Source organism: Tenebrio molitor, chromosome 7 (assembly GCF_963966145.1).
Source record: "Tenebrio molitor chromosome 7, icTenMoli1.1, whole genome shotgun sequence".
NCBI classification, from domain to species: Eukaryota; Metazoa; Arthropoda; class Insecta; order Coleoptera; family Tenebrionidae; genus Tenebrio; species Tenebrio molitor.
In genome coordinates, this window is record NC_091052.1 from 6,234,710 (window position 1) to 6,253,783 (window position 19,074).

Consider the following 19,074-nt stretch of genomic DNA (forward strand, 5'->3'; position numbering starts at 1 on the left):
GCGAACACGATAAAAGAAATTAATGAATTGGCTGTTATCAGCAGCGCACAGCAAAAAGTGCTTATAATTATGTTGAGCTGGTCAGTTTTCTCAGCCTTGAATTATTACTTTATTTTTCTTCAAACGTCCGTAAAATATGACATTGCACTGCTGCACTGATAATGCTAAAGTGTCACTTCATTGTCATGGCATCTAACGAGCAGACCAGCGTCCGTGAAGTTATTATCTCCACTGATGAGCGGCTATAAAGTAAACTAGCTAAATCATTTGAAATTCCTACCTGGTTTCTTTACATGTCTTAAATAATTTGTTATGAAGGTTTGAAGAAAAAATAGTATATGTTATTCGGAGCAAGCCGCAGCACATAAAACTTCATTTTTGCTCCTCATAACATAATATACTATTACCTAATCAGGTCAGTGTATTATAAGTTTGATATAAAAACAGAGTAACTTTTTCTGTCCGACTTGGGCGTACATTTTTGGATTAATTCCTTTCCCATTTAAAAAAGAACAAATGATAAATGATAACTTCATCTAGGTTGTGCTTCATCTATAATAGGAAAATGTTTTATAAGAATTTGCGTTGTGCTTCTGTTCGGCAGATGTCGCCATCAACGTTTTATTCAACTTTTATTTATATTCCGTCGGTGAGCGGCGAGACGTGGAAGAAAACTGGCTTTAGAACGCTTACCATGCGCGTTTCAGGTGCGCTGTAGTCGTTGCGTTGTCTAGATTCTTTGTACCATTCCTGGCATACCAATAAGAGCTAAACTCTTCATATTTACGGACCAAAATCCGTCCTAATTATCCTAAGAATCGGCGAGGGGCCCCGCAGTAATATTTTTGGTAAGTACCTAACAGTTTAAGGCCAGTTTTCATACAGTTTATGCAGTGTTTTAGGCTAAATATCCGTTAGAATGTGAGCAATGTGTCCACAATTCCTCCAATACTTTACATACTTGTCATGCTTGCTGTTACGAAGTTCTGACGACTGACATCGTCGGCGGGTCTCGGTCTCGCTTCAATTTCGAACGGCAATTTCGCGAAATTGTAAATTTTCGGCGGAAAACGCGTGTTTACCATCGGATCTATCGATCGGACCATCAAGTGAATAGTGAAATTGTGCCGGACGATGTTGTGCGCTTGCTGGACGCTAAAGCGGCGGCCGTTTGTTGTTGTTAATCATCGCTGTCTCGCCACTTTGTTTACAACAATCGCCAGCGGCTATTGGACAGTGTTGTTGTGCCGTTTGAATGTGTACGGGGGCTGTAATTAATCATGAGCCCTTTTAAACAGTGATCGGTGGTGACTGTGTCGTTTGCCGACGGACTCTCTTGGATTATAACCACCTGTTCTTCATAACAGCAAAAGGGGGATGTACTTAGGTATTATCTGTGTTGTGCAAATACCACTTTATTTTTCGAGCATTGCCATCCCTCACGAATATTGGTCTAGAATTGCAAAACTGTAGCGAAAACAAATATCACGCAAGTTTGCGCCTGCACTAACTGCAAAGACAGTCAAACCCACTTCTTCACGCACAACGCGAAATTATGTCATGCAAGCCCTTTATGAGCTTGTCAGAACTGTCACGAAAACAAATTCGCCAACTTGGCGAAATAAAACCGCAAATCGAGCCAAAGCGCCGAATAGAAAGGCACTATAAATCGCCCAAACAAATGTTAAAATTGTAATTGCTAATTAAGTTTGTTACGATAATTTATACTCGAATGCGTATTATATCAACCGTTACACACACGATTATAAATTGGAAAACGTCGATCATATTTTTTCTCGGCGGGAAATGACAGTAAACTTTCCTTGTCGTATACCGAAAACAGACAACTACGGAATTGATTACTTTTATTATACGAGTATTGCGAAAAAGCGGGAATTACTATTCCCGTTACAAGGTTTTAACAGGAAACAATAATACTAACGCTGATTTTTGAATAAACATCCGGAATTGTGCGTCAAACGTCTGCAAGAATCTTCCGATTGCTCGACGGAGCTTGCTTTCGCAATTTTATCCAAGAAGTTAATCCCAACCAGAAGGAATCTTTTTATCGACGAATGATCGAAATGTTGCCAGGGATTATGTAGATAATAAAAACATAAGTATCCTGGCCGAATCCCCCTTTATTACTTTTGTGCAGGTAGCATCACAAAACAACTTCTTGTTTGCGTTAGTTTCGGCGGGAGTTGCACAAAGTGTTTTTTACGTGGGGACTACACAGTAGGAGATCGGAAATCCACGACCACTTCAAAAGAAATACAAAACCGAGTGGACAATTTGGTCCAACGTATTGTACAATTATTGTGGTAACCTTAAAAATTGATAATTTGAACCTATTTTTTTGCATCATGTACGTTATAATCCGGATTAGTAAATGTGTTATAATTTAAAAGAAAAAAAAAACGATGAGGAACTATGTGCGAAAAGGTTCTTTGAAAATTAAAAGAAGCACCTCACGTCAAGTAAAAGTTACAATCTTTTAAAAATAAATTTTATGTGTTGTACATAATTTACACAAATACAAATTTGTTTTGTTAGAATAATTTAGAACTGATTATTTATTTTCCATTTCAATAAATATTTATACTTAACCCATAACGCATTTTCACTAGAGTGAAAATACAACATGCTTCGGTAATCCGGATGTTTCGATATTGTTAACTAATCCGGATTATGGAGACATTATTGTATTATGAGTTCCAGTGATCAGATGAAATACATAATCAAAATTTATTTAGCTGGTCTTATGAACGGTTGTAAATTTATATTATAACAAAAAATTGTATTTATCACATGGAGAATCAGATAAAAGATCAATAGGCTTGGCGCTTCTAGTTTCTCCAAATGGCGAACGTTATGATAATCACGGATTCAGTAAATTTATAGCTTCATTTATCTTGCTAATCAAGTTTATTACTGTTGATTTTAGCATATCGATAATTGTGCCTTTCTACATGACCAGTATCAATCTAACAGGATTTTTGAAAGCAGGACAATGACGTCTTTTTGCACAGATGTTCGTACACAAACTGACTAAACGACAAGTGAACGCCAAACTAGTGATTTTTTTATTTGATTCTTCGTTATTAAAAAGATCCACCAGATTGTTGCTCTGCCTTATCTGCCATCATCAAATTAATTAGCTAATTGCGGTCGAGACGTGACATTCAATGTAAATGCAGCGAAACTAATTTCCAAAATTTCATTTCGTCGTAAAAAGTTGGACAGGCAACAGAAAAATCAACTCCAGCAATTTTATGATCGACAGTAATTTTTTTATTCAATTTTTTACGATTGTGTAGAATCATTGTGATTTCTTCCATACATTCTTGCAGAGAACTGTCACTGAAGCTTAAAAAACGTTTTGCGCTAAATATTTTCTAGTCCTGACATTTACTTAAATAGAAATAATGTAACTACAAAATTGACATTGAAAACATTTTTCTGCGTAATCTCTGTCTCGATGTCAAGCAGGAAGATGTTTTGGTGGATGGAAGAAGGAAAAAACCAAGTTTTAAAAATTGTCGCTGATTAGTTGCACATTTGGGTTAATTTAATGTGTATTTTTTGCAACTCTGTGGAGCTTCCTCTATCGTCAGTTTAGTCATTATTCGACCGAAACAGGCAGGAAAACGATGCTGTGGTAAATGGGCTTAATTGCACACAGCCTACCTGCAAACACGACCACTATATAGAATTTCCGACCATCTGAAGAAACCCACCGTTCCACAAACTTCGAATGGACGTTGTATCCGCCGTTTAAAAATTGTCAGAGCCGCTCTTTATGCTTCGCGCTTCGAATCCTTTTTCTTATACAAAACGCGCCTAAACGTGGGGCATTTCGAACTCCTATTATTTATCGGACAAGCCGCATATTCCGCGCGTTTCCTCGTCGCAGATTCTTGGTAAGATGCTGGTCTCGCGGTTTTTCTTTTACAAAACATTCACCGTGCCTCTTTTGCGCTTTGGTAACGAGAAAGGAGACTTGTTTTATTGGCAACAGACAAAATTGTGTCGTCTGCAGTATAAATCTTGCATCTAAATATAAGCTTGTACAAATGAAACAGAGGCGGATATATGTGTGCATGTACGAGAGTTTGAAGTTGGTGAGAACGCTAGTTTGAGTGCAACGTCGTCGATCCTAAGACTGCAGTCGGTCCAAGCTTAATTTTAGATTCGATGAAAATAAATTCTATCGTCGATCCGTTTGTTTGGTGAATGTCGTAAATGTTATCTGGAAAATTACTGGACTCACGTTCGTCGACTGGCGGCGAACACCCTGTATCTTTTAATTTGAACTCTCGGGAATCGGTCAAGGCACACACAAATATATATTTAGTGAATGTTATTTTGTAGAGCTAAAAAAAAAAAAAATTAACGCAGAAAACGTAATGGAAGCACTAATGTAAATAGAAGTTGAGACGTTGCTTTTAATTTTTAATTAATCAATTAATTGGATAAAATCCTAATTTGTATACTAAATCTGAATCAACAGGAATTTGTAGAAGTCATGACAGTCAACTTTGGGAAAGTGGATTTAAGATCTTGCGTTATAGCCACAAATTTGCTCATAAAAGTGTTTTAATTGGTTTTTATTTTAATTTTTATCGAAAGCGACCACTAGAATTGATTAGAATAATATATTTTTGCAGTTTATACAGCTCATCCATTATAGATGTGAAGTGTCAAATTCAAGGTCGGCCAAAATTTAGTTTATTTAAAGCCTGATTGAAATTTTGCTTCGAGTCTAGGATGTCATTTGTGTCAAAATGTGAAACAGAGGTAATAAGACCTTTAGTTTTTATAATTACAGTTATAATTTGTTTGCTCAAGAAGTTATTCGAAGTAATTAGATACGGAAGAGGATTGTGTGCAATTTTTAATTATTGCAAAAATGAAAAACGAAAGGAGAAATTCATTCAGAATCAGATAATTCGTTTTATCACTATCGCCAACCTAACGACACTAACAGTTCAGATCTATAATGTATGAGCTTTAGGATTTGGTTTGCTCTAAATTAAATAATGAAGATTACGTCAGATTAAGCTTTTCATTGATATTTCGGTCGATGATGCTTGAGGTGATACTTAAAAGTAAGAACAGGCGTACAACAATAGTGAATTAAATAACTAATAACTTTTTGTTTCATCTTATCTTGACGCAGCGCTTTAAAAATAATTTATCTTTCCAGATTACACGGTTGTTTGTAGACTCATAGAATTTCTCAGAATCGGTGTTTCTCAAAATTACAGTCACAATTTTTATCGAGATACGGTCCAGGTTGTTGTTCAGTTTCGCTTTCGATCAGAAATACTTTTTTACATTTACGATGAGACTGAATCGGGCCGACTCAGAAATAATTTGGAAATTTGGGTGAATGTCAGTGACAGTTGCCGAGCTGTTTATGCGTTGTTTCTGGTTCTTTTTATGCGTACTTGTGTTCACTTGGTTAGTCTTTGAAATGACCGCGAGATATTTTGATCGCCATTTTATGTCCATCCATTAAATCCGGATTTTATTCATTTTATGTTAAATTTAGTAATGAAATCGTGTACGAATTGAGTAATGCGGTTTTGAGGAATTCTCAACTCGGCTCGAATAATACGATTTTTTCCTTATCGGTTTGTGTAAAACTTTAATTGCCGATTAAAACGTTTTTACGGTGTTTTTACGGTCGCTACCTTTAATGAAGGTGTATTAACCATTAAATTATTATTTGAGTTGCGGTGCGCGTTGTTGATCCTGAAACGCAAACTATAAATTGGCATTAGGCACCGCCACTAATATTTTCTAAAATTCACTAAATTTTTCCGTCCATTAGTATTTGCCTTCAGGCCCACAGAAACGATCACTTCAGCTTTGTTCGACAAATTAGAAATCTTGATGAAAAAATAGCCTTACCTGTTCCACCACTGGAACTCGTATTTTAATTAAAGGAAGATTCTTACTTGTTCATGCGCGGATATTACGCTAATATTTAAATTAATTTATGTTGCAATTAAGGTGGTGAAAGCTGCGGTGTTTTATCGAAGAAAAAAAAATTCAATTCGGTTTGATTCATTTTAACGCGCGCTTTAATTTAAGTGCGCAAGTGTTTGATTTTTATTTATAGATTTAAAAAACATACAAAGTTTAATAATATACGCCGATTTTACCTCACTAAAAATAAGCGAGTTTGATTTTATTAGAGAACGTCTGTAAATCTACTTTAAATATTGAACACAATCATACGTTAACGACTTGTTTTTAAGATTCCCCCGAGCGTTGTTACTTCCTGGATGAAATGGAAAACAATGCTGTACTCCGATAAAGTTACAATTTACACCGTGAAATTGACAATCAAGAAGCGCAAATCATTGGTTGGCACTTTGAAAAAAATTATAGCACTGCAGAAAAAGCCCGCTTAAAGATTGCACTGAAAGAAAGAGAAAGTTCTTGTAATTTTCGGCGAAACTGGACAAGTCACAAAGACCGTCTTTCTCAATTAACTCCCTCAAGCTATGTATTTACAACGATCGACAATATTGTCCCGAGAAGTCAGCGTTGCCACCTGTACAAAATTTAATCTAATTTAAAAATGTTTAAATTGAACGTTAGCCTGAGGAGTCTCCCTAAAAACATTTCTTGAAGAACTCCAATTTTATTTTTATCTGGCACTTTGCGTCTTGGTCGTTTAAAAGGTTTTTACTTATCTTGGAGCTTTACCGTAAACTAATGACGAAAGATAATGTCTATCATTTCTGACTTTGCGTCTTCGTAATATTTTAAAACCGATTTTGTTGTGTTTAGTCACTTTTGAAAATCGTCGGATTTAAATTAGCATGAGTCGCTCGAAGGTCAAGAAGTAAAATGAAAAAGTCACGACTTTTCAGAGATATCCTTTGAAAAATTGCAATTAAATGGCACAGGCAAGAACAATTAATCTACCACTGATATTTGCCATTTCGCTTGGAATGATACGAATTTTGAGTCTCGAGGCTAAAGAATTTTCGTTCTTGCTTAATGGACTCGAATTTGACACAATCCGAAAGGTTAAGTGGATAAAATAATAATAAATTACTTCTAAAAAATGCGTACTATTGGGACATTATATGCATTTATGTAAATCATCACAACAGTAAATCACTCAAAATGGACTTTCCAAATATTCCGTGCGGTTTGACCTAATAACATAAAATGCACCTACACAGATCAGCTCCGATCTGGTAAGTAGGTAAGACAGTGTTGGTAACAACCCATGAACTTTACTGACATTTAGACTGTGATCGCGCCAATAGTAAATAAATAAGCCTCGCCAGTAGAGAAACGAGTTCTTTCTCGGATAACAAACGATTTTGCTGCTCGATGGGACCGGAAGATGGTCGAGAACAAAATGACCTGTTGATGGTATGATTCACAATGTTATTTATTGACCATCGATGACCACTGTACACCTGTGCCAAGAACAATAAATTCAGAGATTTGCAAAGAGCGACCGTTTCACATTCTAGCCGAGGGCATAGTGCCAGACGAGCGTGGAGTTTTGGTCGAAATTGCAATATTCGGCTCCGTTACCATAAAAGAATACCTATCTGTTGCGTGGACGTGTTGTTAAGAAGTAATCCTTTATTCCGGTTTCCCACGAGTCGGCAACTACAAAAGCTCTGATAATCGAATAAATGCATAAAACTGAACAACCTGCATCCATCAGTGTTACCACTTGTCCAAATGCCACCATTCTTTGTTGCGCATTTAGAGTAGCTTCAAGAAAGTGACGGTGTAATTACCACCTGTTAAATTACCAGATCTTCGATGTAATCTTCGATTTGTTTTACGTTTTCGTTTCATAAACGTCGACATAACATTCGTGTGTAATCGATTATTTAGTTTCTTTATTCTGAGAAGCTTATCGTGGTTATCAACGACGCAATTCCTCGTGTATACGAACAACAGGTGTAAATCAAGATTAAGATACACAAATGGAGAAAAAGGTAACGATCAGTAACTATTTCAGAATTGAGTTAATTTAGTCTGACCTTTTCGTTGATAGCCAAAATCAATTAAGTTAATTGGGATCTGGTCGAAACAAATTACATGTCCAGATTTATCCTTGCGTCACTTAAGCATTTCCGAACAAGAACAGTTAAAGATGGACCCGCAATTTGATCATCCAAAGGAGTACATAACACCTTCACCGATTTTTTGCCACACTCAAGACGAAAGCAGCAGATTAACACGAAAAAACGTTCGTCCGGACAAAATTAATGGGAAATTTTAGACCAACGTCCAACGTATTTAATAATTGAATTGGGAGGTTGAATAACTCTATTAGATGGATATTATTTATACTCCGTTGACCAATATGGAAATTCCGTTATTAAAATATTTAGGTAAATGTTAAAAAAATCATGAGTTGGCTTCGTCAGATTATTTTAAAACACCATGACTAATAATCAATACAAATAATAATTTCAACATTTTTAACTACGCAGATCGGCGTCATCTTATCGCGGCACGACTGATCCTTTTTGCTCGCCGGTTAATTTAGTTTTTAATTCGACACTTGGTGGTGTCGCGTTTCTTGTTACCGGCGAACCTCCGGCCGAGCATCTTGATCAAGACGAAGCGATTCGCCTTGCAGATCGTCAGATCGTAGGTGTCGTCGTCCGTCAGCAGGTGCATCAATGTGTCGTCTTGTCCCAATATCAAACATTACGTACAGATGCAGAGTTGTTCTGGAGGTTACGATGCGTCATCACCAAACCAAAAATAGTGTTGGCACTTGGCAGCGGTTGACGCTCTGTTCTCGACCCGGTGGAGATGGCGTCCGCCGCAAGCGCGAACGGGCGCGGCTGTAACGGGATATCGTCTGTCCATGCAGCTTCTCATGCCATCTTATCGCCCCTCGCGTTGCTCCTTTTTGACTTAACTTCTCCGTGTAAACACGGCACAGGTGGATGGCGAATCTGCACGCTACATGCGTGGAGGTAAACGGTAAATCAGGACTACCACGGAGCCATTAGAGCTGTTTCAAATCAATTTTATCTCGCGATGGGCTCTTATTTTTAGAGCAAACGAGACCGCTCCGATCGAGGCCCAGATGTGCACTTAATGACCGTGCTGGACTCGCAAAGATTAACCTGGAAGATGAATCTACCGTGAAATCGGTCGTTTATGACGAACGCGTTGGAGCATGCATTTTGCCAATCTCGACAATGTTACGTTGTAATAGTGAAGAAGAAACATCCTTCCCGATTCTGGTCCACGATGTTATTACAACATCAAAAAAAATTAATTTGTTATGTTTAGATTGAACGTTCCAAGATCAACATTAGAATTCTGCACAATATTACGATGAAATTATGATGGATATGTTGTGGTACAAGAATATTTTGGTTCGTGTTCACTAAATCAACATGCTGGTCACTTCTGTGAGCTTCCGAACTTCGGAAATCCTCTAAATTGGCCTCTATAGGGAAGCCAAGAAAAAGACAGAGAGGCCAACACTCGCATTTTGCTCCTATCGAGTCTCATCGCACCGAAACAAGTTTAACAACTTTGTAAAGCAATCTCACAGGTGTTTGACGTTTTCACGTTGAAAAACAACCAAAGTTTCATACTCGTTAATGTTGTCGATCTGTATTAAATCCAAACAATAGCAATAACTCCTATCTGGTTACACCGATGGGTGTATTTTTAGCATCTTTGTTCACCATTCAAAAATACTAAACCAAAATCATCTATTTTGCTTCAATAATAGATACACATTACAATAGAAGCTATCTAAGCAGGATGGACAACACTTATCTCTATCTGATACAGATTTTTCCATGTTCAATTGCACCGCAACGCATCAGATTCGACATTAGATATTAATCTTTTTTTTTCATTCATCCACTTTACCTTTATTGTTATCTCTGTGCGTATGTATTTTCAAGTTTATCTAAACATGATGCGTGGCAGAAAATGTAATGTAACGGTTAACCCTCTTCACCCTTTGGTTTTATCGCGGTCTTCTAAATGGAGGTTTATGACGCCAAACCAAGCTAGATGACTCAACCACTTGAATAATGTGGTTTTATACGACAATGCAGGTACTGCATAAATTATAATTTATGAATAAAAACAATGGATTTCTTTGTATATATCAAAAAGCCCATACTAACAGTGTTAAGAATCAAACGGTAAATTCGATAATTATTGTCAATGCCTTCTCATCTATGATTAGTGCAAATCCAGTGGTAATCCCGTTTGATTTATTGTCTTTCAGGCATACTTTTTCTGTACGTGCGGGTTCAATTCTTGACTAGATCACTCTAAACGTTGCGTGGGTTTTTGGGAAGCACACGTAACTTTAAATTTTTGTAGAAAAAAGCGATCCCACGCATTAGATCAGCAGTAAAACTGGATGCATCAGTGCACTAATAGCTGGAGTGGCAGGACGTATGTACGCTCTCTCAAAATACTATCCTGAAATTGGCAACAAGCGAGACTTTTTCAGGGAAACAGGAAGACAACACGAATTGGCACGTTCTGCCATGTTCTCTGTACAGACCAATCGATGGTGTTTGGGGTTTTCGATTAGTCATGTTTCTGAAAAGCAGCGAAAGGTCGCGGATCGACGTTTTGTAAATATCTTGTCCATCTGACTCTTCGCGGCGGTAGTCGATGACAGACAACATCTGACCTTGCTATTTTGTACGATTTTGATCAAATTACGTTCACCTTTAAACTCGTACAATTTTTTCCGCGTTGTTGCCAAGTAAACATCAAATGGATGCGTCGCAATCGAAGCGAACGAACTTCAAATTAAAATCGGTAATAAAAATAAATAAAGAAAACAATACTGTGACCACAAGCCAACAAAACATCATGAGTCAAGATACAATTCAAGCAATTGTTATTCAGCAAAGTTACTGGTCGTTTTTGTGAACACCGTTACTTATTATACGGTGAAAGGTAGTAAATATAAACAAGTTTATAAGAAACACCTCTACAGCGTTTGTCCTTCGACAGCAATAAAGGTTCTCGTCTGTGCAGTTTTTTCTCAATCTTATTTCGCATCTTGATCGAAATTACCCAATTTCAGGAGGGCTAACACTGTCTGATGTAAATTTGAGGTTACAAATTGCAACTTGCCAATTTATTATTTCGAAAATTCACCGAATTGAAAGTGTACTTCTGTTGACAACTATACCGACAATGAGGTATTTGTCCAATTTCTTTGCTGTTTATATCGATCAAAGGTGTTAATGAATTCGTAAACTTTAATATGTACCTCTAAAATTTTACCAAGAAAAATGGTTTCGCGAACAACTTGACTCGATAGAATTCCCAAGGAGATATCAGACTTATTAATCTGAATAATTTTAAAACCGAGCACAATAAAAAATTCGTAAATTGAAATCTGGAACTGGCAAAAATTCTACACCGAGGCCTAATTACAGTCATAAAATGGAAAAGAATTCCAATTTCCCAGGTATCTAGACATTATTTGAATAAATACTTACTTAGCTGAAAATGTGAAATATTAAAATTATAAGTGCGCTTATTCAGAATGCCGTCTTGGGCACAGTTTGATACGTCGCTTCGAGCAAATTCCAAATAATTACGCCGCTTGTTTCTCAGCTTTTGCTCATTTTTTCTAAAATTAAATTAGTCCGGCGGCATAATGAAGCGCTCCAGTCGAAATGTGTCGTTAACGCCCTCCACTCTCCCTTTTTCGTGATTTGAAGTGTTTTGGGACTTGTTCTGATTATTTCAAGTCCAAGACGAATCTCTAAGAGTGTGGAAAATAAAAGAATTGTGTATTTAACAATTTAAGTTGTGGTCGCTCCTCTGATGCACACAACGCTTTGGAGCTATTTATAACTCACCCTCAGAAGCCACAATTCGCAACTACACGCCGCATAAGTTCTACATAAAACGAAATCAAATCATTTTCACAGTAATTGTTAAGAATTTTAATTTTTACTTGAATTTAAGCGGGTATTGTTGCGGACTTCCTTAGAAAAATAGTATTGTTGCCTTCCCAAGACTTATCGTAAATTTTTCTTCGAATCGTTGGTCTTTCTTCTTCTATCAGCTGGTGTTTGCAACGTCACCGTACATGGAATTGTGTTCTTTTTAACTCCGCACGAAATAACAAAATTTGTTGACATAATCTGACTTACAAATATCATTTGGACAAAATACCAAATAAGTATTGCCTTCGCAACGAACTATGTATGTAATTTTAATTTCGTGGATTTTCGAAATTTTTCTTCGATTGCGGTGGACATTCTCGGAAAATCCTTGAAATTTGCAACTCAAAACAACAAATGATAAATGTTCCGTCTTTTATGGAATTATAACAATGTGCAGTTAAACACCTACTCGCCGAACAATATTGATGTTAGTTATTATGGGTTATTTCTTATTTCATCAGTATTCTGATTGGTTTCCACACACTATTATCTTTATAGACTCGTTTTTCCTCTTCTCGAAATGACTATATTTCAAAATCACTCACTCTTAAATGCATGCAAAACTATGTAATTTGATTGTTAGCTCAAGCCTATCAGCGTAACGATTTGTTGATACTCGTGATATTAGGTTTTGCAGACATTGACTTCTCACATCAGTTTAATAAAGTTGAATATCTTCTCTTGCACCCTCTGTGCATGATGTTTGAAACCAGTCCAACCTATTACCTCCCACGCTTTCAAGAGTACCGACACCTCCCACTCTCTATTGTCTTCACTTCAAATTTTTAAGCCGCCCTTTTCAAAGCTCTTGTAGATTACACACTGCTTTTCTTTCTTTTTTTTTCTAAAACTGTCCCTGAGATCGTGTCAACGCAGCTTTTTATTCGTTATTTGTAGCGGAGTTAAAGATAGAGCACCTGTGTAAAACATGCGACATTGATTGGAAATAAAATGTTTCTTAAGTAAGGTCATCTGGCAAATTTATGATCGTGTTATAAAAAATCACCTTCATGATCAGTTTAATTTTATTTTCAGTGTAGTTCTTTATTTCGGCGTGGAATTAACGCCTCCTTAAAAATCGGAATAGTTGGGCCGAGTCGAGAATTCCTGGGAAGGAGAGGGTGCTGACATCTTTTTCCGGTGGGTTAATTCCATCGGGAATCGTTAAATGGAATTGGCTACTTGTTGCTTCCCAACCTACATTACAACTGGCGTTTTGTTCTCGTTTCTTCCAAAACTGTACTTAAAACTTCTATGGATTTCAATGGACCCTCGCGCATCCATTGTGGATTCGGGAGCTATTTTGCGGCGGCAACAAAAGATGCGTGTTCATTTAACTAATTTTACTTCGTCGAGTTGTAATTGAACCATGCCGTTCATTTTTGAATTTGAATTTGAACGCTCGATGCCCTAATAAAGTAATTAAAGACGGGGATGACGGTAAACCAAGCAAATCATAGTTGAACTGCGATCCGCCGTGTTTTCTGCATTAAATCGTTGGTACATATAAAGAAGCAAGAAGGGGGATGTAATGACATAATAAATAAAAGAGGCAGAGCTATAAACAGCAGCGACGAAAATTAATTTCGTGTAATTTTTACACAAGCACCCATAATGCTTACACAGAATGGAAAAAGTGGTGATTTAAAGGCCGGGGAGGACTGTAATAAATGTCGCGCAAGTTTTAGAACTTGATCAGTGCGGAAAGAATTTAGATTTAAGAGTTTAATAAGTGATGTAAATATTTTCGATCTTTGTCCACCGCAACCAGGCAAGAATTAATATTTAACGTTCCACTGCGTGGATGAATTGCAGGATGTTAAATATCAATCTGTGATCCTGTGCATTTCACTCGTACTTTCAAGAGCAACAAGTTCACGTTTTTCGCGGGACATTTATCACATTACATCTGTTTGTATATCAAAGTGCCGAAAAATACACGGAGCTTCGGTGATGGGATCGTTAAATCACACAAATTAATGGCGTAAATCACATTAGAAATGAAATAAAACGAAACCTGTTATCCTGCAGTACGGGAGATGTTTATCAGGACAAAACGATCACCAAAGAATTAACTTCGTTATCTGGAACAAGTATTCTGAATTCCTAGGAATCTTAAGCTTTTTTAATTGAAGACACCACAGCTTTGATACACCGCAAATATTTAACCTCTGCTGCCATACAATGAAGTGTCGATATATGCTGTCCTTTTTGTTTTCTGAGTTCACTTAAGCACCTATTACAAAGATGTTTAGCTTTCCTCTTAACGACGTTCATTAAATTCGAACTAAAGCTCCAATCAGTCGCCCCTTTTTTCTAAAATTCTAAAGAATTCAGTACTGTCACTTCTTTAAAATTCACTTTCGATCTAGTCCGACTGAAAGTTTAATCCTGCCAGAACACAATTCATTAGATGTTAGATTTTTACTAAGAAGAAACGTGTTTAGCTCCTGATCTCGTATTGTTATTTTTAATATTTCATTTTTTCGCCTTTTTTTAAACATCCGGCGCTAAAAATATTATCGATGAACCTGGAATGAGTCCCTCGAAATGCGTCGCTAAGTCATGTTTTTAATATCTCTCTTAGTGTATTTCCTCGGAGTTGAAACGCCCTATGGGCGTTGTATTTTGAAACGTTCAGATTAATTACCATGTCAGAATATTTTATTTTATTTTATTTTGGTTCTGGATAGAGCTTTTTGTCTTGACAACAAGTGAAACAAAAGTGGAATTTTATATGACTGAGCTTTTGTGGCATCCCAAAGGGAAATACTTCAAAAGCTCTCAAAATAAAACAGCATTTCATTCGAGATTTTATTTCCATTTAAATGTTTCTGCGAGTGATTCTACAAAAATATGTATCTCAGGAAACACGTTAAATTTAATAATATCCCTTGGACGACTCGCATAAAAGTCCAGCGGGGAAAGAATCGATGTGAGAGTTTTTTTTTAATTTCGTGACATAGGCAGAATTGTCTCAAAGGAAAAGTTGCCCAAATCAATAACGCTTTCTACCTATTTTCCAAAGGCTTTAGCAAACATGCATGAGTTACTCTAGAATTTTCATTCTGGACAATTGAAGTGATCCGAGACAACTTTACATTAGGACGAAAGAATAAAAAAAAATGTATATTTAATTAAAAAATAACATGACCAACAGATAAATAAATGTAAGGAAACATAATTTGTAGTTGTGATATTCATTGTTGTTATTTATCTATTTATGTTGATACGAAATACTGATGACCGTGGAGAAATTTACAATAATTATAAATATTACATTATTTTTGTTTGTTGGAAATAGAACATTATCGCTAATCTTCTGGGAAGTTTGCGCAAATTACGTTGTGATTTGCAATAAAAATTTCTTGCGGTTTCAGCGTAAAAGTACGTAGATAGCTCTTGGAAGCTATATTTTTTGCAAATACATATATTCAATTAAAGAAATACAGGAATCAAAATTAACGGTTGAACAGTGAATTTACGTAGACTTGGTAATTATAACGTCTTAACTTTTTCTCTTAATAATGGGGAAATCTGCTCGAAATTACTAATTGTAGAAAGTTTATTACTCATAATATTCATTAATTATTGACTTACAAATAGCAGGCAAAGTGCTTACATTGTCACGTTATAATTTAAATATAATTGCCTAATTCGCATATCCGGTGTGTAATTGTGTTGCTAATCACAATCCTTAAACACTTTTCAAAATTATTCTTGTCTACGAACATTGACAATGAATGGAATATTTTTCATTAAGAGAAATTGTTTATTTTATTTTTATTTGCTTGTCCACATCACCAAAGACTGGAACCAATTTGTTATTTTCTCGAAGCAACTCGGCTTAATTTTTTCAATATCTCGTGATTGATTATTTTTTAGTCCTACTTTAAATACGACAGGCACACAGGATACCGTATCGAAGAGCTGACGGAAGTCTAAAATAAAACAAAACGAGTGATTCTGGTAACAAGGTAGGCATTTCGAAATAAATGTGGTTCTCATTAACTGAAACGTCCATTTTGCAAGAATGCTGACTAGATGATTTGTTACGAAACTGTGACAAGTTAAAATTATTCCATTTTTATTGGGATAATTTTATGTGAGAATCTGGTGCGAGTGTGGTCATTTGACATTTTGTACGAATATCAGTAGATGTAACATGTTCTGCCGTAGGAGTAAGACCATATGAATTCAGTTTTTTAATTTTAATTTACATTATTCGACGAGACCGACACAGCATTTTTGACGAAAATGAAAGAAATAAAAGAAAATTCGCAAGTTAATTAATTCACACGGTAAATAGTGAAATATCTCCATGAAATCTCTAACCTTGTATTTTTAATCGAAACAATGGTAATAATCAGAGAAAATTGTAACTCGCAGGCTTGGCTCCGACCTAACAAAAAGAAAAGATAATGCAAAGGACAGTGCTTTGGACAGGGACAAATATTTAGGATTTTTGCCTTGATTTTTGTCAGAATGAAACCGATTCGGGGATTTCAGTTGAACAAAATTGCCATAATAAAATTGTAACAACAATTCGACGAGTTTTATATATCCAGTTAGTAATCGATACAATGTTGTTTTCACCATTGCGCCGACACAATAAAATTACATAACGATATCAGTGAACTGTATAGTGTAAATAAAACAAACTAAATTCAACATAATAAACATCAATGCTGCAACTGAACCGGCTTGCCACCAGAGCGTAAATATTCAACCACTTTCCCTTCAGGCACAGCCTCCATACCGCAATTTATGCACTAGAAATTCAACTTTACATACGCAGATACGTCATAAAAATACGTACAAACTTAACCACAACAATAATGGGTTCATGTACCACAATATCTGTCCGAGAAGGACAACCCCGAACTCTACTACGGAATCCAGATTCTTGAATCAACTGAAATATTAAAGAAAAAAAGTGAACGGTTGCGATGCTCGTCCGAACTGATCAACGAATCAAGTTTTGTTTTCGACGCGTGCACAATAGAATTTTTATAATCCGATAAGTCATATTAATTCGAGCAGAACTTGACTTTCTATCTGGGGAAGTAGACTTTCAGATTGCTTTTTAATTTCATCCACGTTGTCTTAGGATTGTCAGCGTTGTTGTGAAATTGATCTTTGTATAGTTTCCAAGTCTGTTCGCGGAACTTGGCGTAACTTAAACTGCACCTCGACACGCAATATTCATTTTGTAAATGTTTTTCTGTAATTATGGTGTAATTCATTTTACATTGAATTTTTACAAGCTCCATAAATTAGCCTCACAAAGAGACATTCGTTTATCGAGCGATCTTTTTCCGTGAGGTGCGACACAAAAACAAACATTTTTCACGTATAGACGCTGATCCGTCTGTTCACCTCTTTGCGTGCTAAATAAAAGAACCATTTTTTACCAATCAAATCAACGCAACGGAAACTTCTTCATTACATGCCCCTGATAGATATAATTTAATACCGCAACTGTCATTAAAAGGTCATTTCCATTTTTTCTGATCTTTACTGCAGGATATGCAGCACAAGTATTTCTGCATGACTCGAGCAATTACGGTATGAAAATATTGTAATTCCGCAACGGCCGCGTATTTTCAATTAATGCGTGAAACTCTAAAGGGGCGGTCGGAGTTATAATAAATCGCTTCGCGGGTCGATGATTGTGGGTTCCGGCAAGTCTCTTTACCAGCTTCTCATCTTTTATAACCCTATTTAATGTGTTCTGTTGCATTTTATGGCTACCTGTTTCGGTTCGGTTCGATAGCATATAAATGCCTAAACGACTTGAACGTTTATTTTTAATTGGCAGAAAATAAGAAACTAATCTGGTCGTTAATTCTTCGAATTTTAACCTCTCGGTCGCCATCACTGCCACCCTACACTGTAATGCTTTTTGCCAAACGCGTGGATTATCTCGCCGTTGATAGGTCGAGTTAATTTCCGAAATTTCGGATAAAAATTTAATAAGACCAGACGTACCTTTTGAACGTTCTGTAAGAAAGTTTAAACGTGCAGTGTCTAAAACATAAATTACGGCTTGTTCTTTACTCCACTAACTTCTGCTAGAAGGCGAGTAATTACAAAAGTTGTTGCAAGCGAGCAGTGCGCGGCTATATCGAAAAAAGTACTTAATTCCCAAAGTTTTTAACAGTGCCTACTTCAACTTAACTGCTATATTTATCATCGGTTTTTTCTCTTCGACACCAGAACGGCTTCATGACGCGATTTAACTCAGGTATATTCTTTGATGAAGGAATACACCAACCGACAGCTCTCTTTGTAATTTCGAATTCTATATAAAGTTTATATATAGCGTAACTCGAGCTCACCACCACAACAAAGTCGAAAGCTCTCGCTAAAGAACGTTACAACACAACGTCTAATGTAAACGACTCAAGTAATTCTATACTACACTACATCAAACTAAATTGGAATTGTTCTGGCAAAAGCTGCGACTAATTTAAAATAAAGGAAGAATTTTACTTGGAATTGACTGTCTTGGTGTGTCGCTACGAAGTCACTTCTCGTACAATAGAAGAGATGGAGAGTTAACGAAAAGCTACTTCATCCAAGACCAATTCCCTGGTTGTTTCCTAATACATGGACCACCATCAGCGGCCCAGAAAAAATAATATTTTTTCTGTTAACAGCCTCCTAATTATGCGTTCCGCGAAATACAAATGTTTAGAACTGACCTACGTAAACATCGATAACGTGTGCCTCGAACAATTAACTGCAAGTCATTAAATGTGCGTCGCTTCGGTGAAAGATAATATTTTTCTTTGGATTGTCAGACGAAGGTTTGCCATTCCAAGACAAAAAACAAAACGAAAGGATGGATCGCAGTTCCAACAATCAATTACTCGACTTCCTAGACGAGAAATCAATCGTTTGTTTAAAAAACAAATGGCCAATTGCACATTTTAAATCACATTGTTTGCATCGATAATACTGCAACTGGTTTGCCGACTTCTGCGGCAGCATTTGTCCGCGAACAATATTATGCGAGATTTTTTGCGCTACCTGCAGCGCAACTTCGGAAAGTTGTGTGCTTATTACGATATTCGCTGAATGTTATTAACAAGTTATTCTTATAGTA

General features: G+C 36.4%; 1 protein-coding gene and 1 long non-coding RNA gene across 9 annotated transcripts in view; one reads left to right on the forward strand and one right to left on the reverse strand.

Moving 5' to 3' along the window:
• The first annotated feature begins 688 nt into the window (after positions 1-688).
• The window catches only part of sd (TEA domain transcription factor 1 homolog scalloped), a 37,935-nt gene continuing 19,549 nt past the window's right edge, over positions 689-19,074 (forward strand). For 3 of the 8 annotated variants that reach the window (XM_069052972.1, XM_069052979.1, XM_069052974.1), the window contains exons 1-2: positions 698-848; positions 895-1,387. In XM_069052972.1, coding sequence (XP_068909073.1) covers positions 1,378-1,387 — 10 coding nt within the window. In that variant the 5' untranslated portion in view covers positions 698-848; positions 895-1,377. Of the gene's footprint in view, positions 849-894; positions 1,388-19,074 lie in introns of all 8 variants that reach the window. The other 5 variants (XM_069052976.1, XM_069052978.1, XM_069052980.1 and 2 more) reach the window with 3 other exon arrangements.
• Positions 894-1,631, reverse strand: LOC138134621 (uncharacterized). The gene is made up of 2 exons (XR_011160778.1): positions 1,512-1,631; positions 894-1,453 (listed from the first exon to the last, which is right to left on the reverse strand). It is a non-coding gene; the product is annotated as an uncharacterized lncRNA (long non-coding RNA).